The sequence below is a fragment of the Geotrypetes seraphini genome, chromosome 4 (assembly GCF_902459505.1).
Source record: "Geotrypetes seraphini chromosome 4, aGeoSer1.1, whole genome shotgun sequence".
NCBI classification, from domain to species: Eukaryota; Metazoa; Chordata; class Amphibia; order Gymnophiona; family Dermophiidae; genus Geotrypetes; species Geotrypetes seraphini.
The window spans coordinates 34600381-34623360 of NC_047087.1; the positions used below are offsets into that span (position 1 = coordinate 34600381).

The 22980-nt window shown below is 40.6% G+C and overlaps 1 protein-coding gene across 2 annotated transcripts in view; it reads left to right on the forward strand.

The window, feature by feature from the left end:
• Positions 1–22980, forward strand: part of CDH5 (cadherin 5) — a 66578-nt gene that overhangs the window by 12361 nt on the left and 31237 nt on the right. Inside the window, exon 2 of one of the 2 annotated variants that reach the window (XM_033940151.1) lies at positions 16368–16577. In XM_033940151.1, coding sequence (XP_033796042.1) covers positions 16389–16577 — 189 coding nt within the window. In that variant the 5' untranslated portion in view covers positions 16368–16388. Of the gene's footprint in view, positions 1–16367; positions 16630–22980 lie in introns of those variants that run through there. The other variant, XM_033940152.1, reaches the window with a different exon arrangement.

Here is a 22980-nt window from a genome sequence, read left to right on the forward strand (position 1 = left end):
TGATAGGAGGCTTGCGCCAGAAAACGTATGAGGAGAGACTGGAAGCCCTGAATATGTATACCCTAGAGGAAAGGAGAGACAGGGGAGATATGATTCAGACGTTCAAATACTTAAAGGGTATTAACGTAGAACAAAATCTTTTCCAGAGAAAGGAAAATGGTAAAACCAGAGGACATAATTTGAGGTTGAGGGGTGGTAGATTCAGGGGCAATGTTAGGAAATTCTACTTTACGGAGAGGGTGGTGGATGCCTGGAATGCGCTCCCGAGAGAAGTGGTGGAGAGTAAAACTGTGACTGAGTTCAAAGAAGCGTGGGATGAACACAGAAGATTTAGAATCAGAAAATAATATTAAATATTGAACTAGGCCAGTTACTGGGCAGACTTGTACGGTCTGTGTCTATGTATGGCCGTTTGGTGGAGGATGGGCAGGGGAGGGCTTCAATGGCTGGGAGGGTGTAGATGGGCTGGAGTAAGTCTTAACAGAGATTTCGGCAGGTGGAACCCAAGCATAGTACCGGGTAAAGCTTTGGATTCTTGCCCAGAAATAGCTAAGAAGAAAAAAAAATAAATTTAAATTGAATCAGGTTGGGCAGACTGGATGGACCATTCGGGTCTTTATCTGCCGTCATCTACTATGTTACTATGTTTTTTTTATTTCCAAAACATAACTCCAATGTTATACATACAGATTTCTTGGCTCTTCACAGACTCCTCCTCCTTGAGAAAATTATTGATCAATCATCGTTCACACACTTGTTTCCTATTTCATGTCTTGATGGCCACAACTCAGCCTTGACAAGCATACCAAAATCTCAACTGAAAAGATTACAAACACTCCATAATACAGCTGCATAGTTTTTTGGTTTAATGCTTATAAATTTGATCATTGTATTCTAATTCTAAAATATTCCACTGGTTACCAGTTCAATACCAATATCCAATTCACGGTTCTGTGTCTACACTCATAGAACTTTGTCCTATCTGGTTAACATGATTATCCCCTACACATCCAATAGAACTTTTAGGTTATTGGATTCAAATCACTTAGTAGAGAATGACACGGTGACGAAATTCATCACCGTTTCCATCCCCGCGGATAACCGCGGGAAATAAACCCATGTCATTTTCTAGTGTCTATTTCATCCTCTGTCCTTCTACGCCAGCATTATTCAAAGCAAAGCTTGCGGGTCAGTGGTTGTGGCCATTTATGCTCTGATTCTTCCCTCTTTCCTTAAAGAATGACATGAAGATGATTTCCCACGGTTATCTGCGGGGACGGGAACGGTGATGAATTTTGTCACCGTGTCATTCTCTATTAGTACTTCCCCTACCAACAAAGGCCTATCACGAGTCTACTAGGTACTAAGCTTTTTTCTTCTTGATCCCATTTTTATGGAATAATCTTCCACACACGATTAGAGGGGAACTTTCTTTGAAGAAGTTTAAGATAGTACGTAAATCTCACTTTTTGGGGAAGGCTTATTTCTGATTGCAAAATGTTTCTGAGATATATAGAGGTTGATGAGTAAAGTGAATTTTTTTTGGGGGGCTGAATGTTTTCATATGAATGACTGTAATATCTTTCTATCCTGGATATGGTGTTCTTTTCAGTTTTATCTTGCTTTTAGATTGTAAACTGCCTTTTAAAAAGGCAGTATAGCAAGTCTGGAAATAAACTAAAAACTATATAAGCAGGGAGAGTCAAGCAGAAGAGCTGTTATAAAGCCAGTGAAAGAAAGGCCATGGCACAAACAAAAGTGGTAAGAAAAGTAACACATTTTTGGACAACTGTACTGTAAATGTGAGGTTGAATTCAGTTTAGACTTCATTCTTCTGATTAGTATTACATACAGGGCCATTGTTGGGGGGGAGGGGGCAAACAGGGCAATTGCCCTGGGCCCCACAGTAGAGAATGACACAGGGACAAATTTTTCACCATCCCCGCAGGAACTCAATTTCCTGTCCCATGCCTGCAAGCTCTGTCCTCATCTGCACAAGCCTCAAACACTTTAAAATCCTAAGCAGCAACATTCTAGAGCTCAGACTGTGATGTCATAATGCCTCATTCCACCAATGCCTCAGCTCTATCCTCATCTGCACAAGCCTAAAACACTTTAAAATCATATGCGGCAACATTCTATAGCTCAGACTGTGATGTCATAATGCCTCATTCCACCAATGCCTAAGCTCCGTCCTCATCTGCACAAGCCTCAAAACACTTTAAAATCATAAGTAACAACATTCTAGAGCTCAGATTGTGATGTCATAATGCCTCATTCCACCAATGCCTAAGCTCCGTCCTCATCTGCACAAGCCTCAGACACTTTAAAATCATGTTTTTGAGGTTTGTGTGGTTAAGGCAGAGCTTACAGGAATGGGACAGGGACAGCAACAAAACTTGCAGGGACGGGACAGGGAAACTGAGTTCCTGCGGGGACAGAGAAAAATTTGTCCCCGTATCTACACGCATGAATGCTAGAGAGGTACCTGAGTGTTATTCAGCAAATACCCGCTTAACATACTGTAGGCTGCATATATTTGCAAAGGGAAACACACACAGGACAGAGCATGGGTAGGACATGGTGCTCTCATTTGGGGGTTGAGAAAGCATCTATTTTGAACCTCACTTGCCAAGAACCATAAAAATCACAACAGTGGCATAAAATTTGAAAGAAACAGAAAATGTGAAGCTCCTGTTCTGCTGCGTAGTGTTGATTGCGTGGTTTGACTTTCACTGTTGGATTCCTCTTTGTTTTGGGTTCCTCTCGATCCCCATCTCAAGCCGGCAGCTAGGCCACGCCTTCCTTAATATAATTTACTCGCAGCATAATCCCGGACGCCTCACTGCGCCGACCTTGTGCACTTGGAATTATGCGTGCTGCGCACAAAGACATAAACAGCCGCTGACCTCATTAGACAGCGGTGTTCTCATAGCCCTTCGTGCACATCTGTCTCTTGGAGCAGATGCAAAGGCTGCGATAAAATATCTCTCCTGTTATTTGCCAGTGAGGTGAGGTTCACGAACGAGACCAAAATAGCTGCAGCAGGACTGTTATGTCTTTCCATTGTGACGTGTTCTCCCGTTTTCCTTTCCATGACAGCCCCATCCAGTAATTGATCTATGAGATAGCAGGGACATATAATACCAGCCGTGTGTCTGCTTCCATGTGTAAAGATCCAGTTGTCTTATGATGCAGGGCTTGTTTTCACCACAAACAAGCAATGTCAGATCTTTCAATCATGCTGTCTAGCCTTGTGGCCATTAAGACAAAAATTAAAAAATCAGATATTGCACGGCAGCGCTATAAATGACCTTAGTGCAGGAATGACCCACAAAAGGCCACTTTTTAATGCTGCTTCATAAAAGTACCTCATGGTAGATTTTTTTATTATTATTATTGTAATGCTGTGTATGTACTTAAAGTTTAGGTCTTATGGTATCTATATTTATTTTTATTTTAATGTTTGCCTTTCAGCTTGTTTGCCCTCAGGTACTTCTTGCTCCACTGTTAAGCAGAATTTCTATATATTTCAGACACATGGGTCCTTTTATTAAGGCGCTCACCTGCACGCTAAATGCTAAGGCACCCATAGAATATCACGGATGCCTTAGCATTTAGCGCGCACTAATCTTTAGCACGAGTGTGCAATAAATCAGCAATTAGTGTGCAATTAGTGTGCGATTAGTGTGCAATTAGTGTGCAATTAGTGTGCAATTAGTGTGCGATAAATCGGTTAGGGTTTGATAAAACGGTTAGCACGCCTTAATAAAAGGACCCCACAATTTCAATATAGTAGACACAGAAGATTAAGATCAATTTTTAGTCCTAAGTTAGAGCAGGTCAGAATAGCATATAGATATCACAAAGAAGCTTGCGTGCACAAATTAGAAAAAAAAAAAAAAAAAAAAACACCTACCCCCCTCTTTTATGAAGCCGCGTTAAGCTTTTTTATCGCCTGGCTCTCTTCCACTCTTTATGTCACCTTGAGCCTATATAGGTATGTGCAACGCACAAATAGAAGATTAAATTAGATGAAACTTTGCAGCCTAGATAAAATGCTATAAATCCGGGCACTTCTCACAATGGTGCAACGACCAGATACTGCCCGAGAATCAGTTCCATTCAGATGAAACCCAACAAAGAAATCCTGTTTCACCAGTCAAGCCGGCTGCATCAGGGGACAATTCACCAACCCCGGGCACTAGTCCTCCTAGAACGGCGCCAGATTATATAGAGAACGCCGCGGGAACAGCTAAGCACCGTTTCAGTCACTCCTTAGTAACAGGAGTTTTTGTGTAAGCAATGGCAGTGAGCAAACTAACTTTTTTGTTACAAACTGTGGAGTTCCTCAAGGTTCCTCTTTTTCAGCAATGTTGTTTACCGTAATTTGTTTATGGCTCCAATTGGCAAATTGATTTTGCAACTTGGGGTCTAGTATCGGATTTATGCTGATGGTTTATAGTTGGGGGGGGGTTCGGTTTTGTTTGTTCTTTTTAGTTTCCTGCTGATTCTACTCAAGGTTTTCATTTGTTATCACCTCATCCGGATTCAATTATGCAATGGATGGCCACGAATGACCTTCATTTGAATGTTGCTAAAACTAAACTTTTGTGGCTTTCACCATCTGGCATGGATGGAGCTCCATCAGGATTTCCATATGATAGACTATTAATTCCAATACAGCAAAAGCTTAAGAATTTAGGCATCTTATTAAATTCCTCCTTGCAGTTTCGTGGACCTATTTAGTTGATAATGAAGATGGCGTTTCTAAGATCTGTATGGTGTTGAAACTGCAGAATTTACTTTCTTCATCTAATTTTCGTCGTTATGCAATGCTTCGTCTTGCCTCACTTGGATTACTGCAATTCTTTTTTGTGTGGGCTCCCAAAGAAATCTCTGAGAGCCTTGCAAGTGGTTCAGAATGTCGCAGCAAGGGTGATTGGTGGTAGAGAATGGCACGGTGACAAAATTCATCACCGTTCCCGTCCCCGCAGATAACCGCGGGAAACCATCTTCAAGTCATTCTTTAAGAAAAGAGGGAAGAATCAGAGTATGAATGGCCACAACCACTGACCCGCAAGCTTTGCTTTGAAGAGTGCTGGTGTAGAAGGACCGAGGTTGAAATAGACACTAGAAAATGACATGGGATTATTTCCCACGGTTATCCGCGGGGACGGGGATGGGGACGGTGATGAATTTTGTCACCGTGTCATTCTCTAATTGGTGGTTTACCTCAATATGTGCATGTTTCTCCTTTGCTTGCTGAGCTCCATTGGCTTGCAGAAGAATGGAGAATTCAATTTAAGATTTTAACTTTAGTATATAAAGCTTTACAACATTCTACATCGAAAGTTGTGACCTCGCTATAGGAGCCATATATGTCCTCGCATTCTTTGAGATCTCAATCTAGGAATTTGCTAGTGGTTCCTTCCATTCGACTCATAGTCAATGCAGTCAGCTGTTCCCGTGTCTTTAGTGTAACATGTCCTCAATTATGGAATTCTCTTCCTGACACAGTTCATTTAATTCCTACTTTTTTAGCTTTTTGAAAAAGTTTTAAAGCTTACTTTTTTAGTAAGGTTTTTTTAATGCTATGTGATAGGCAGTTCTGCTGTTTTGTTTTAAATATATCAAGGGTTATAGAATCAATATATATAAATGTTTGTGTATTTCATTTATGAATACTAATTATGTAGCCCACATAGATTTTTGGATATGTGGGACATAAATGTTTTAAATAAATAAATAAATACCAAAAATGCTCCAATCAGAAGGCAGAGAAAATGTAAAGGGGCCTATTAAAAAAAAAATGAATTCCATTCAGTCCTTGCGTTGAGCCCTTCCGGCCAAATTGTTCTCAGATTATATACGAGTTTCTGTTCCATCTGCCACAATCTTTTCTTATAATCCCCACAAAGGACATTTATATCAATCAATAGTTTGCAGCACAGTGCACTTAAAAGTCTGCAAAATCATGTTGTTTTTCAAGCCAATGAGTCACAAGAGGTTAATTTCCTGCCATTTTAAGAAGGGGATCATTTCTAAGGAAAAAAAATGAGGCAAAGAAAAGCATTAGAAAGAACAACCGAACCTTAGCAGAGTTAAATTTAAGAAATGTGTAAGTGTGCCAGATTCCAGTTTGTGATGGGCTTCTCCTGCGTTCCGGGCCTCCATAGACGTGATTCGCATCAAACATAGGCCCTTGAAATGTAGGCCTTCAAAACGCTGGCCTAAATTTCTGGCTCCTATGTTTGACAGTGGCTGCGATTCTATAAATGGTGCCATTGCATAATTGACATGCAATCTGTGTCATTTTTGGAGGCGCTGGTCAATAACGGCGCCGTTTGTAGAATTACATTAAGAAGTAGTTAGGGAATAGACTGAACATTTTCTGGTTTGCTAAGGAGGAGTTGGTATCGCAGGAGGAGTTCAGAGTATGTTTGGTTGTGTTATGTTGGTTTTATGTATTTTTTGAAGAGTAGGGTTTTTGTTTCTTTTTTGAAAGTTTTGTAGTCTGTGGTCGAAGTCACCAGATTGGTGAGTTGTCGGTCCAGTTTTGCTGCTCTGGTGGCCAGTAGGTTGTCATACATTTTTCCGGGTACATTAGAATCCGGTCCTTAGTATGTGGCAATGCAAATACACTAACTGATTAGCGCAAAAAGAACATAAGAACAGCCTTACTGGGTCAGACCAATGGTCCATCAAGCCCAGTAGCCCGTTCTCACAATGGCCAATCCAGGCCACTAGAACCTGGCCAAAACCCATAGAGTAGCAACATTCCGGCATCTCAAAGAATAGCAAGATTCTGGAACCCCAATGAGAGCAACATTCCAGAGCTGAGATTGTGATGTCATAATGTCTCATTCCACAGTGCCTCAGAGCCAATCTCATCAGTGATGTTACAATGGCTTGATTGTCCTAGACTTGGCACACATAAGAGCATAAGAACAGCCATGCTGGGTCAGACCAATGGTCCATCAAGCCCAGTAGCCTGTTCTCAAGGTGGCCAATCCAGATCAAGGAGTAGCAATATTCCATGCTACCAATACAGGGCAAGCAGTGGCTTCCCCCTTGTCTTTCTCAATAACAGACTATGGACTTTTCCTCCAGGAACTTGTCCAAACCTTTCTTAAAACCAGGCCTACTTTCTGCCCTCAGATACCCTCCCTCTGCCAAAAAATGGAGAAATAATTTTTAGCATTCAGGTAGCGCATGCTCCAGCATGACATTAGTGCTTACCACAGCTTAATAAAACAATAGTACTGTCAACAATGGACTACTGTAGCATAGGGCTCCTTTTACGAAGGTGCGCTAGTGCTTTTAGCGCACGCACCGGATTAGCACGCGCTATAGCGTACGCTAGCTGAAAATCTACCGCCTGCTCAAAAGGAGGCAGTAGCGGCTAGCGCGCGCTATTCCGCGCATTAAGGCCCTAGCATACCTTCGTAAAATGAGCCCATAGTATTGTTGGACATAGCCCCGATTGTGATGAGATCTCTGCAGGTAGCCCAGAATTCTATTATTAGAACTCTGTTTAGGCTGAAAAAGCATGATCACGTGTCTGAATTTTAACATAAGCTGTACTGGCTGAAAATTGAGTTGTGGATCAGATATACGCTCTGACTTTTGACCTATCTGAGCGTGCAGGGTCGTGCTCCTAGCTACTTGGTGCAGTGCGTAACCTCATATGTTTCCCTACCATAGTTACGCTCTTAGACGCAATGTGACCTGGCAATACCGACAAGGAGAGAGGTCAGATTGCAGACTGTCAGGGCAGAGGGTCTTCTCCTATGCTGCTCCTAAAGAGTGGAATGAACTTCCATCCTCTAATAGGCAACAGGATGGGGGGAATTAAAAAAACTGTTGAAACGACACCTGTTTTGCCTCATGAAGTAATTCAACAAAACACTTCCACAATGGTAAGAGGCACTGTCTGATGGTATGTTAAAAACAAAGTGCAGGTTAAAATGTCAATTTTAAACGGAGGAAAAAAGCCTCAGACAAAGGGCCCCCACCCCCCACCTCCACAATGGTGGAATAACGGTGGTGGAGCGTTCACCTCACTAGCTAAAAAACCTCCTTTGTATTGAACAAACATTGCACTGAGTTAAAGTGTGATGGAAAATACTGTACGATAGATGAAAATTTCAACTTATCTTAGTTGATCGGTTGATTCTGGTTTCAGTTTTGATCGGAGACGTTACACCCTGAGGCTGCTGAATAGTGAAACGCTGGCCATCGTCAGGTGTACCGATCAACTAAGATAAGTTGAAATTTTCATCTATCGTACAGTATTTTCCATCACACTTTTAACTCAGTGCAGTGTTTGTTCAATGCAAAGGAGGTTTTTTAGCCAGTGAGGTGAAAGCTCCACCACCGCTATTCCACCATTGTGGAGGTGGGGGGGGGGGGGCCCTTGTCTGAGGCTTTTTCCCTCCGTATAAAATTGACATTTCAACCTGCACTTTGTTTCTAACATACCATCAGACAGTGTGCCTCTTACCATTGTGGAAGTGTTTTATTGAATTACAGTTGGTTTTTTACATTATCCGAGTCTTTTTGCCTCATGAAGTACGCAAGTTGAGTCTGTATTTTTTTTTTCCCCCCTAAAATAATGCCGTGGCTGGTTTATGGGTGCTTAGTGTGGAAAAGATATGTAATCCAGTTCTGTGGATGTGATGGATTTTGGTTTATGTACTGTAAAAAAAAAAATTTTGTTTTAGGATGCTTGTATGTAATTTTATTGTGTATGTTATTTTGTGCTCCGCTTTGTTAAAGGCGGAATATAAGTAAACAAACAAAAGGACCCCAAAAATCTTAAGATGAATAAAGGGGTTCTTTTACTAAGGTGCCTTAGCATTTAGTGCACGCGATAAATTGGTTAGCGCGCCTAGTAAAAGGACCCCACAGTGTGCTATGACCATATATTAAACAAAAAAAATTATACAAATGAAAAAAATATATTATATTTTCACACTGAGTAGAATGTCTTATGCTCATATATTAAACAGAAAAGACTTGTACAAAATAAAAAGGGCTTGAATATTTTTAAACCAGGAAATATTCGTGCAGAGCCTATATTCAGCCAGCAGGAAATAGCCTGCATAAGTACTGTAGTTGATGCTGACCCCGGACGTTCATTGCCAGGCCATTTCCATTGGCTCCGATAGCTTTGAATCTCAGAGGAATACTTGTTTTTCTATAAAACATAAAAAATTTCTATTCATTCTCCCCTCCCCCCCTTATACAAAGCCACACTAGTGGCTGCCGCTGCAGTAACTGCCTTGAAGCCCATAGAGATTTAAAGGGCTTCAGAACTTTTGCCGCGTGGCAGCTGCTAGCGTGGCTTTGTAAAAAAGGGGCTTATGTTTCCTTTTTTGGCCAGCATTAACTTAACTGGCTATACAAATATTCAGTGTTGGCCGGTTTTAAGAATGGTTTAGACAATTTCCTGGAGGAAAAGTTCATAGTCTGTTAAAGAGAAAGAAATGGGGGAAGCCACTGGATCAGTAGCATGGAATATTGCTACTCTTAGGTTTGGGCCAGATACTAGTGACCTGGATTAGCCACCGGGAGAACGGGTTACTGGGCTTGATGGACCATTGGTCTGACCCAGTAAGGCTATTCTTATGTTCTTACGTGACAATCAAGCCATTGTAACATCACTGACGAGGTTGGCTCTGAGGCACTGTGGAATGAGGCATTATGACATCACAATCTCAGCTCTGGAATGTTGCTCTCATTGGGGTTCTGGAATCTTGCTATTCTTTGAGATACTGGAATGTTGCTACAGTTTGGGTTTTGGCCAGGAAATAGTGACCTGAATTGGCCAACATAAGAATTGGCTACTAGGCTTGATGGACCATTGATCTGACCCAGTACGGCTGTTCTTATATTTGCCAAGTATAGGACAATCAAGCCATTGTAACATCACTGATGAGGTTGGCTCTGAGGCACTGTGGAATGAGGCATTACGACATCACAATCTCAGCTCTGGAATGGTGCTCTCATTAGGGTTCTGGAATCTTGCTATTCTTTGAGATGTTGGAATGTTGCTATTCTTTGGGTTTTGGCCAGGTACTAGTGACTTGGATTGGCCACCGTGAGAATGGGCTACTGGGCTTGATGGACCATTGGTCTGATTCTTATGTTCTTAGGTTGGTTGTTAATAGCAGGCAAATATAGGACTAAACTTAGCTGTTTAGTAGTGAATATTGTCAGCTATGATGTGATATAGCTGGTAACTTTTCGGCACTGGCCGTGAATATTCAGTGTAGATAACCAGATATCTCATACTAAATATTCACAGTTAGGTGCCAAAATGATATGTGTCTGGCCAGTTAAACTGCTCTTAATATCGAAAGGGTAATTGCTTTTCAACAAAACATAAAAGATTTCTATTCATTTTACGTTTCCTTTGCCCTATTGATTTATATAACGTTGAATCACCTAGGTAAGTATGAGGGTTCTTCAAAACTTTTCGGCACTTCCTTTTTTCATAGGAAATGGGGTCGGAGAAGCGATATGAGGTCGCATTGTAGAATGTTATGTGACTAGGCAGTCAGGCAAAATAGGGTGATTATGTGGAAAAGTGATGTACTGTAATTTGCTTTTGAGATATTTAATAAATAGTGTTTTAAAAAATAATAATGTGGAAACTTTTTAACTTTTTCAAGATCCCTCGTATATTTAAATGAGCCAGTTTTGTAACTGATATATAGACAAGTCATTTATACTTATTGCTTTTAATCTGAAGTGTTCATTGGACTTCCAGTTCCAGGAACTGGTGGCATCAACAGAGTGATCACATACTGGGAAAGGAATAGAGAGGCTCAGAGATTACTATAATGAAACTGCTAATACAATATACAATTCTGGCGTTAAGCAAGTCCAAACTCCTGCTCAGTTTTGTTTTCTCAAGATATTCAGAGACCTCTTAAACGTCTTTAAATTTAAAGACGTGATTGCATTTACCAAAACTCCTCAAAAATCTTTCAGACAGATGTTTTGTAAGTCAGAAATTCGGGTGAGTGGTCTTTGCATGAGTAATATTAATGTCTGTGCTTCAGCAGCATGAGTCACTGTGAGACAGTATGATTGACCGTCATTACGTTATACTTTAAAGAGTCACCATGATGCATCATGATTAAGGCAATGTGTGTGATGCCTTCTACTTCCTTTCCATAATCAGTGTTTCGCAGTGCTCCAAAGTAAAAAAAAAGAATGCCAGCCATTTACAACAGTGTAAAATGACCTATGAAAAACTTCCAAATACTGTATTAAGAACATAACATAAGAACATAAGCGTTGCCTCTGCCGGGTCAGACCAGGGGTCCATCGTGCCCAGCAGTCCGCTCCCGCGGCGGCCCCCCAGGTCCATGACCTGAAAGTGTTCCCTACCTAACCTAAAATATCCATACCCTATTCGCTCAATGTCCTGTAAGGTAAACCTCTATCTGTACCCTGTTATTCCCTTTGCTTCCAGGAAATCATCCAGTCCCTTTTTGAACCCCAGAATTGTACTCTGTCCTATCACCTCTCCGGGAAGCGCGTTCCAGGTGTCCACCACCCTCTGAGTGAAGAAGAACCTCCTTGCATTCGTTATGAATCTGTCTCCTTTCAGTTTTTCTGAATGACCTCTTGTTTTAGTTGTCCCTGCTAGTCTAAAGAATGACGAGTTGAAGAGACACTTTGCATTAACAACAGAGCCTCTCCCAGTTTGTATGTATGCCAACATGTTTTAAAATAAGGCCCAAAGGTGCTTAAATGCTTTAGTTCATTAACATTTACACTTTGTTATATATTTAGCAGCTTGATCCTTAGTGGCAGTATTGTGAGACAGCCACTAGGGGGTCACTCAGCATCATTCTGAGTGTGAAAAATGGGACAGGAATAAAGGAGTAACTGGGGGTAACTCCTGTCATGTAGTACTAGACAGAAAAATAATAAACACGCTTACACCAAAATATGTAAATCAAACTTTATAACTATTATAATATATGTTTTCTTATAGGAAGGTAATGCTCAGAGACATGGAGGAAAAACCTCACCACCCAATCATTGCAGTACTTCCGGCTTACAAATAAATACTGTTTTTCAATGTATTGAAACTGCCTCGACGTGCCACATTTCATCACTTCTTCAGGAAGCCAAACGGGACAAGTTAGAAAGACACAAGTCTTACATGCTGGGTGTTAGTCTCTCAAGAGCTTGAAAAGAGTAGAGGAGTGGAATTTTTTCTTTAAAGCCTTTTCAAGCCCTTGAGAGACTAACACCCAATCGGGCCATCAATGACTGCTTCCTCAATATACTTCTAGTACTCTTCGCTATGACCAGTCTGGTCTCTAGAATAAGCTCTGTGATTGTCTACTGTAACCTATTTGTTGTCATGACTAGTCTGTCTTCAAATAATTGTGAATGTCAATTTGTAACCCATTCTGAGCTTCTGGGAGACCGGGATAGAAATCAAAATACATAAATAAAATGTTACTGTATGTCCTGGATTGAAATAAACGGGGCTTCACTTCATACCGTTGGCTCTTTCTTGGAATGCTCATTCTCCGTTGCAACACTGGATTCATATCACTCCTGAGTTCTGCAAGACTCCCGAGGAAGGTTCGCTTTATGTACTGAAATGCTGGCAGCGTAGAGGCTGTTTTCAAGATTTAATAAAGGTTCCATACAGAAAGCATCTCCTCTAGTCCCAATTTTTTATCCTTTGGTTTTGTCTCTTCTTGGGATTTCTATGTCACTCCTTGTTATGATGCTATATTTAAAAATCTGTACAGATCTTTAGCCTTTTTTTTTTTGGGGGGGGGGAGTAATTCTATATAACTGTGCCTAGAATTAGGCATCTTTTCTATAAGGGAAAGTAAACACCTACTTTCCTTTATAGAATGCTAGCGTAACCACCTGTATCAGTATTTACACCAGTCGCAGAACTGCTGTGCCTAAGTGCTAGAAATATACGTGTAACAGTATTTTGTAAGTTATGTGCACAAATTTGTGCTCCAGAATTTGCCCAGTTGTACATCTACCCTCAAAAATGCATAATTGAAAATATGCATGTAAATGCTAAATAAGTATTATCATTGATTCATTGGGCCCTGTACACTGTACAGTGGTTTCTTGGTATGTGGTTTAGGTTCTGTCCCTGTTGACAATTATGTTCTGAGATTGTTATGCACTTGTTGCCCCAAAGCTTGCAAGATGTGCATTATGCTGCATTATACTGACAATCAGGTGCTGCATTTTCTGTAGCTGGTCCTTGGAACGTGCTGCCTGGGATTTTACGATTGTGCATGGGTGCTAGTCAGTTTAAGAAGCTATTGAAAACACACCTGTTTGTGTAGGCATTTTATAAAACTATATTTACCTGTGCGTAATTGAGGGTGGATGATGTTTTGGTTTTTATGTGTTGGTTTTATGTTTTATTTTCAATTCTGAATTAAGCATGCTTTTCTTTTCTGTAATAAGCACTTGCACACTATTTTATAATTATGTATGTATACAAGGGGCCGCTGAAAAGTTCTCAGCCCAACCAAGACGAGAATGATGTGGAGCCATGAAACTGCCAAGTTATTCCACACTTTTCTTGACACTTTTTGTTTCAATGAGGAAAATGTATCTAGTAAATGGGCACAAGTATAGGGAAACCAAGCCATTGTGACATCACCAGTGAGGCTGACTCTTAGGCATTGGTGGAAAGAGGCATTATGACATCACAATATGAGGGGCCACTGAAAAGTTCTCAGCCAAGAAGAGAATGATATGGAGCCATGGCACTTAACAGTTATTCCACACTTTTCTTGATACTTTTCATTTCAATGATATGAAATGAAATGATAAGTGCCAAGAAAAGTAAAATAATATAAATTTCATGTTTCCACATAATTCTCTTGATTCGGCTGAGAACTTTCAGAGGCCCCTCATATATGCTGCATTCAAAATGTTTCCTTACATATTTGGTGCATAAGTGCCTTCTTTATAGAATTACCCCAGTTCTGCCTTTATTTCTGATGGTGAACACCCTAAAAGCAATAATATTCATTCAGATCCTCAAGAACTACAAATGGGTCTGGTGTTCAGTCTCTAATGCAAGGGTTCTCAAACCAGTCCTTTGGACACATCTAGCCAGTCAGGTTTTCAAGGTACCCACAATGAATATACATGAGATAGATTTGCATAGAATGGAGGTAGTGCAGGCAAATTTAACTCATGCATATTCATTCTTGGTATCCCAAAAACCTGACTAAGTGTATCCCAAGGACTGGGTTGAGAACCCCTATTTCTAATGAATATTCATGAGATATGCAAATCTATCTCAAGTATGCTCATAAGCGATATTCTGAAAACCTGAACCATCTCTCGTCCTTATAGACCAGAGATGAATAACAGTGGCCTAGAGCAGTAGTCCCCAACCCAGTCCTGGAGGACCACCAGCCAGTCAGGATTTCAGAATAGCTCTAATGAATATGCATGGGGGCAGATATGCATGCCTGTCACCTCCATTATATGCAAATCTCTCTCATGCAAATTCATTAGGGCAATCCCGAAAGCCTGACTGGCTGGTGGTCCTCCAGGATAGGGTTGGGGACCCCTGGCCTTGAGCATATCCCAGACCTTTTGAAGCTGGACCTTTCCGATATCTACAGAAATCCAAGTTAATCAGCAAATGGGCATTAAATAGGGAATGCTGATAGCTCTCCTAAGGATAAAAAGAGCAGCCAGGTCAGAAACTGGTTGAGTGGAAAGTGACAGAGGGTAGTGATCAATGGAGATCGCTCTGAGGAAAGGGATGTTACCAGTGGTGTGCCTCAAGGTTCGGTTCTTGGACCTGTTCTTTTTAACATTTTTATAAATGATATTGCTGAAGGGTTGTTGGGTAAGATTTGCTTCTTTGCGGATGATACCAAAATCTGCAATAGAGTAGACACGCCGGATGGTGTGAATAACATGAAGAAAGACCTGGCGAACCTTGAAGAATGGTCTGAAATTTGGCAGCTAAAATTTAATGCTATGAAATGTAAGGTCATGCATTTGGGCTGCAAAAACCCAAGGAAACGGTACAGATTAAGGAGTGAAGAGCTTATGTGCATGACAGAAGAGCAGGACTTGGGTGTGATTGTATGTAATGATCTTAAGGTGGCCAAACAGGTTGAAAAGGTGACGGCGAAAGCTAGAAGGATACTAGGTTGCATAGGGAGAGGTATGGCCAGTAGGAAAAAAGGAGGTATTGATGCCTCTGTATAAGATTCTGGTGAAACCTCATTTAGAATATTGTGTACAATTCTGGAGGCCTCACCTTCAAAAAGATACAAAAAGGATGGAGTCGGTCCAGAGGAAGGCTACTAAAATGGTGTGTGGTCTTCGTCATAAGGCGTATGGGGACAGACTTAAAGATCTCAATCTGTATACTTTGGAGGAAAGGCGAGAGAGGGGAGATATGATTGAGACATTTAAATACCTACGTAATATAAATGTGCATGAGTTGAGTCTCTTTCATTTAAAAGGAAACTCTGCAATAAGAGGGCATAGGATGAAGTTAAGAGGTGATAGGCTCCGAAGCAATCTCAGGAAATACTTTTTTACAGAAAGGGTGGTAGGTGCGTGGAACAGTCTCCCGGAAGAGATGGTGGAAACAGAGATTGTGTCTGAATTCAAGAGGGCCTGGGATAGGCAAGTGGGATTTCTTGGAGAGAGAAAGAGATAATGGTTACTGCGGATGGGCAGACTAGATGGGCCATTTGGCCTTTAACTGCCATCATGTTTCTATCCCCCTCTTTTACTAAGGTGCGCTATTCGAACTAGCGCGCGCTAAATGCTAACGCGTCCATAGACTAACATGTGCGCGTTAGTGTTTAGCGCGCGCTAATCGGTTGGCGCATCTTAGTAAAAGAGGGCCTTTGTTTCTATTTGCTCAATGATTTGAATTTTATGCATCAACGAAGGTTTGATTTCCATCAAATCTCTTTTTCAAGATCACAATAGTTCAGTTATTCTTCAGCCATCTCTCTGTCATTGCATTTCTATATTTTGTAAAAATGAACACGGAATTGTTTTAACATGCCGTAATTCCAAACCTAAGGCCCTCTTTTACAAAGGTGAACTAAGCGTTTTAGCGCGCGTTTAGCGTGCGCTAAATCAACGCAAGCCCTAAACGCTAACGCACCCATAGGATAACATGCTCGCATTAGTGTTTAGCGCGTGTTTAGCGTGCGCTAATATTTACCGCACGCTTAAAAGCATAGCGCACCTTAGTAAAAAAGGGGGTATGTGTGTTAGGCACATCTAAAAGTATTCTCTTATTGAAAATATGTTATTGAAATTTCTATCAGCTGTACATTTTCCCCATTGTTTTTTAGGTTTGGAGTTCAATTAAGAGGATGCATACGTGGCATGTCATTCTTGGCTTCATTGTGGCTTATCAGAGTTTTGCCACACAAGGTGCGGAAGAACTAAAAACCATTTCGGAAAGTGGTCATCTTCACAAACGTGCAAAACGAGACTGGATATGGAATCAAATGCACATTACAGAAGAGCAGACCTCAAATTTGCCACATTATGTCGGAAAGGTAAATCCGGATCAGAACAGACACTGTTCAGACAGTATGATTTTTAACTCACGTAGGTACCCTGATGAAATTGATAACAAAAATGTGGCTCAATTGGATTGGCAATGGATGGTAAAAGAATGTGTTACCCAAAAGCATGGCTCTGCTTTGAAATACAATGAGAAAATATAAAGTTTCTGTATTTTTTTGTAATGATAAAATAAATATCTACAGTATGGGCAGTAACTGTTTATATCCTGCTATAGTTTATGATTCTATAGTTTATTTAAGATTTTTTATACCACTTATCATACTTCTAAGTGGTGTACAGAATATAAAATAGTTTTTAAAAAAAAAGAGGATTTAAGAACTGATAATACAAATCTATGCAGACAAGACATTATAAACAGAAGGATAAGGGCGGAAAACTATAAAATATACAGGATAGTAGAGCATTTCAGGGAAGTACCTATGGGAGAGAAGATCTTATCTGAGTAGTGCTCGAAAGATCAATTTTTAGTTTTTATCTGAGCTAGCCCAGAAGAAAATGGCCCAGGGGGTAGGGTACACTCCAATGCATTGTAAAGGAAGCATCAGACATTTTAAGAGGAAAAACCAGGTCGTTCCTTGCATCTACCTATCATTTGTTTTCAAGAAAGGAGGTTTTTAAAATTCTAAAACAGATTTTTACCAGGATTCTGTACGAACCAGGATTCCGTACGAACCTAAGGAAGTTCTTCTTCACCCAGAGATTGGTAGAAAACTAGAACGCTCTTCCGGAGTCTGTCATAGGGGAAAAACACGCTCCAGGGATTCAAGACAAAGTTAGACAAGTTCCTGCTGAACGCAGGTAGGGCTAGTCTCAGTCTTTGACCAGTGGTGTGGCCCAGCAGTGGCAATTCTTATGTTCTTATGTTCTAATTGGCCTTTAAAACAGCAATCCCTAAAATCTGAAATTAAGTCAAGCTGTAATCCTTACTGAAAGGAGAATCCAGTCAGGCAAATAATTTTACAACTCTTGCCAAAGAAATTCACCATTCTAGACAGTCACGTTACTAGTTAGAATTTATCCCAATCAAGTCAGACCAAAAGCATCATGGCATTAAGCAGGGAATTTTGAGAAAGGAAAGCAAAATTGAAGTAAAGCAGAATGTAAACATTTATAATAAAGACATAATCAGCTTTGCGTTTACCACAAAAATAGGTGTTTAATTTTTCACAGCAGGACCACAATGAATGAAAAAACGTCCACAAGGCCAGAACACTGTTTATGAATTCTTTTGTGTACAGTGTTTCTGCTTCAAAACAAAGGCCCTCTTTTACCAAGGTGCGCTAACCGATTTAGCGCACGCTAAACGCTAGCACGTGCATGTTAGTCTATGGAGGCGCTAGTGTTTAGCGCACGCTAATTTGATTACTATGCGCTAATCGGTTAGCGTACCTTAGTAAAAGAGGGGGGGGAAGTTCACACCTTAATGTAATGGGGTAGAAATGAGCTCATTAATTTTTATTGGGGTTGTTGCCCCCTGAAAGTGTGCTGGGGTCCTGCAGCTGGTGTGACGGAGAGGAGAGGAGGGGAGGGAGAGAGAGATGCTGCCCCAGCAGAACCATGTAATATCTTGGATATTGACCCGAGAGAAACAGATGCAAGATTGGTGCTGACTGCAGGCTTATGCTCACAAGTAGAAATCATAGCAGGAAATTTACCCAGGTAATTATTTAATTCCTTTAAAAAATTGTCCTAATACTGCCTCCACTCTGCTTATATCCTGTCAGGGCCCCAAAGAAAGCTAAGGGCTCCTTTTACAAAGGCACGCTAGCGTTTCTAGCGCACGCACACGATTAACGCGTGCTATAGCGCACGCTAGCTGAAAAACTACCACCTGCTTAAAAGTTCTAGCCATGTAGCGTGGGTTTAGCACGCGCTAAAATAAACGCTAACACAGCTTAGTAAAAGGAGCCCTTAACCTCTGTGAACAGGGTTTTTAAAAGGGAAGTGGAGTGATGAGGGTCGATGGAAAAAACTGATCCCATTGTATCAATTAACTGCTCATTTAGAGCTCCTTTTATAAAGATGGGGAACAGGTTTCTACTGTGGGCCAGTGAGGTAAATGCTCATTTATTTAATTTTCTATACTGTTTTCCTGGGGGACGTCAGAATGTTTTACATGAATTTATTCAGGCACTCAAGCATTTTCCCTATCTATCCCGGTGGGCTCACAATCTATCTGGGGCAATGGGGGGATTAAGTGAGTTGCCCAAGGTCACAAGGAGCAGTGTGGGTTTGAACCCACAACCTCAGGGTGCTGAGGCTGTAGTTTTTACCACTGCGCCACACTCTCCCCTTAGGGATTCTATGAGCGTCGGAACATTTATCTCACCGGCATTTACCTCACTGGCCTGCGGAAAAAAAACCTCTGCCGTGGCTTTGTAAAAGCCAGCGCTAGTTTGAATGTGGAGATTTTTTTTTTTTTTAGAAAGGAAAGCAAAATTGATAGGCATCAAGATCTCTAAAGGGCACAGAATAAATATTAACATATTATTAAAACCCTTCTGTGAGGAAGTCTTTGAAGAAATAATCTAAAACACTCTCTGACCAGAATGTCATATTGAGCCTTGGACAATAGAGAATAATAGAAATCTATCGAGTGAAATGAGTTATAAGGAAGCAAAAAAATTTTTAAAAATTTCCCTGTGATCCAGTTGAAAAAGAAGGTGGGCTTTGGTTCTGCAAGAGTCCTGAGTTGTAATACTGGCCAAATACTTGAAGATATTTGGCCAACTGTAAAAGAATCAGCAACTGGACAATCACAATAAAATGGATTAAATGAAGCTGTTTCATTATAAAAAAAATAAAAGTTTTCTTCATCAGATTAATCTGGGGTCCCATGCTTAGAGAAGAAGCAAATATAACCTCAGAATGCTTGAACATTTATCTGCTCTTGACGATGCTATTCCATTATTTGGAAAACAGAAAGGTAGGACAGATGGAATACTTGAAGATATTTGGCCCTCAGTATTTTTCTTACACCCCCCACCCCCGCACCCCCATCCCTTTTACTAAGCTGCGGTAGAGGTTTCTACTGTGGCCCAGAGTGCTAAGTGCTCCGATGCTCATAGAATTCCTATGAGCGTCGAAGCAGTGTCAGAGCATTTGGCGCCCTCTACCGCAGCTTAATAAAAGAGCGCCTTAAATTGTAGAAAAAAAAAAAAAGAAAGCAAAATAAGTCAGCTTGGGAAATATTTGGTTTTTAACACTGAAGACTTAGTCCTGAGATTAATTTCTTCTGCATCTCAAGCTAGAACCCAAAGCTTAACCTCTTTTCTTATTTTAGGGAGTTGCATTGGGGTAATCTTGTGCCTATCTCTCCCCCTCTTTTACAAAAGCCAGCAGCAAGGGCCGGTGCGGTAAATGCTCCAACGCCCAGAAGAATTGAATGGGTGTCGGAGCATTTGCCACGTGGCACTTGGCTGTGTGGCTTTGTAAAAGGGAGCCTTTATTATTACAGTAGACCATGATTTTCTACACCAACACATCTACAAGCTATGTATAAATCATAACATTTAAATGTGTGTATAGTTACACTCCCAGACCATGGAAATTGTGTACATCTGTGAAGTATCTCACCAATGGTTTCCTGCTGAAATCTGAGCTTTGCAATTTCACCACTTTGATTATTGCTACTTCGGTAATTCAGGTCTTCCCTAGCTTAGAACATCTGATTGTGAAGACTCAAGGGCCGAGGACAAACACCTTCTCCCTCCATCTAAAAGTTTCCACCCCCTTTTTTTTTTGTCAGTTCTACCTACCCAGACGTGGTGAGACCTGGAAAAAAGCAACAATCATCAAGCCCTATGTTTTGATTATAAAAGTATAAACTTTTCCTAATTCCAAAAAAAATTCTCTTTAAAGTTCTTCTAAGTTCGACCATGTTTATCCCTTCAAGAATAATACATTTCTGTTTGCCTTTTAGATTTTCCAATGCCTTCTATGCAATAGGGCCATATGGTGATCTTGTCAATGTCTGAGTGAGGCAGGATAGAGATGGAAACACATGTCTAGAGTCATGGTCTTAGTATGAGCTAGCATTACTGCATGAATTTGCCCAATGCACTTCTTCAACCAATTTCCAGCTGCTAGTGACATCAAGAGGATGAGTCTACATATCAGTAAAGAGATAATATTATAAGTACTCTGGTAATGTCATTCTTTTAAATCATCTTTCATCATACACGCTAAGGAGGTTTATTATACAGATATCCAAATTCTAGGTCCTGAGTTTGAATGAACAGGATTTAGGTGTAAACAACACAGGCAACTTCCTAGGTCACCAAATTTTCAAGACACCAAATACCTGGGCTAAACAGGACCTTCTTTCATCTTCTTTAGGATTATGCTGTATGATTTCTGGGGGGAAGAACCTCCCCATCTCCGCTACTTTTTCCATTCTTGCCTATGGGTGACAACCTCTTATATCCAGTCCAATAGAGGAATCCTAGTATCAAACACAAACTGAATGGTCAAATAATGCTCCTTCTTAAAACTCTGGAATGCGACTGTGGTGGATCTTCAAAGTGATTTACTAGCTATCGAGAGCTTCACCATATGCTTCCTTCAGCAGTACACGGCTGTCCATTATAATTAGCATTGAATTTCTTCTGGTACACTAACTGTTTAAAGACAAGTAATTGTACAGATGACAGATGACTCTTTACACGTTCCCCAAGAGTGCACTTAATGTATTTCTTGAAGCTTACTCCAACATCAGACGAGTCAAAGCAGAGCCTGTTTATTCTTCCTATCTGGTTCATTCCTCTAAATGGTCAGACGCTTTTTATACAGCACTTCATCAACTAGGCCAGAGAAACTTCTCTAATTAAACCCATTTAATTATTCAGAAGACACTTGTTAACAATAAAAAGACTAGGGGACACACCATAAAGTGTCTAGTAGTACATTTAAAACATATAAGAGGAAATATTTTTTTCATTTAACATACAATTAAACTCTGGAACTCATTTCTAGAGGATGTAGTTAAAGCAGATAATGTAACTGGATTTAAAAAAAATGTTTGGACAGATTCCTGGAGGAAAAGTCCATAAACTGTTATTACGGTGGACCTGAGAAAAGCCACAACTTATCTCAGGGTGTAGACTAGGTGAAACTTTGCTACTTTTTTGGGCACTCTACCAGGTACTTATGACCTGGACCAGCCACTGTTAGAAACAGGATATTGGGCTAGATGTACCCTTGGTCTGACCCAGTAGGACAACTCTTATGTTCTTATGAATGAAGAAATTCACACTGGACATAGATATACATATGGCAGGTAATTTTATAACGTTTTTCCACATGAAAACATATTTTACACTTAGAAAAGGAATCTTATTAAATTGCATGGCCAACTATGCATATATAAGCACGCACCCCAACAAAATCATGCATAGATGGTCCTGGGGCAGGGAGCAGACAGAACCGGGGAGGAACTTTAATGTACATACATTTTATAAAACATGTGCATCCATGCATACACACACATTTACATCTTTGCTGGAACACGTGTAAATTTGTGTATGAGTATTTGCATGCTCTGTGGTTGGTTTGGACACCTATTTGAGGGGCCGCTGGAAAGTTCTCAGCCCAAACAAGAAGAAAATGATGTGGAGCCATGAAACTTCCAAGTTATTCCACACTTTTCTTGACACTTTTCGTTATAATGAGGCAAATGCATCTAGTAAATGGGCACAAGTATAGGGAAACCAAGCCACTGTGACATCACCAATGAGGTTGGCTCTTAGGCATTGGTGGAATGAGGCATTATGACATCATAATACAAGGAGTCGCTGAAAGGTTCTCAGCCCAACCAAGAAGAGAATGATGTGGAGCCATGAAACTTACAAGTTATTCCACACTTTTCTTGACACTTTTCATCTCAATGAGGCAAATGCATCTAGCAAATGGGCACAAGTATAGGGAAACCAAACCACTGTGACATCACCGATGAGGTTGGTTCTTAGGTACTGGTGGAATGAAGCATTGTGACATCACAATATGAGGGGCCTTGAAAGGTTCTCAGCCCAACCAAGAAGAGAATGATGTGGAGCCATGAAACTTACAAGTTATTCCACACTTTTCTTGACACTGTTTTAATGAGGTAAATGCATCTAGCAAATAGGCACAAGTATAGGGAAACCAAGCCACTGTGACATCACCAATGAGGTTGGCTCTTAGGCATTGGTGGAATGAGGCATTATGACATCATAATACGAGGAGTTGCTGAAAGGTTCTCAGTCCAACTAAGAAGAGAATGATTTGAAGCCATGAAACTTTACAAGTTATCCCACACTTTTCTTGACACTTTTCATTGCAATGATATGAAATGAAACAAAAAGTGTCAAGAAAAGTGTGGCATAATGTAAGTTT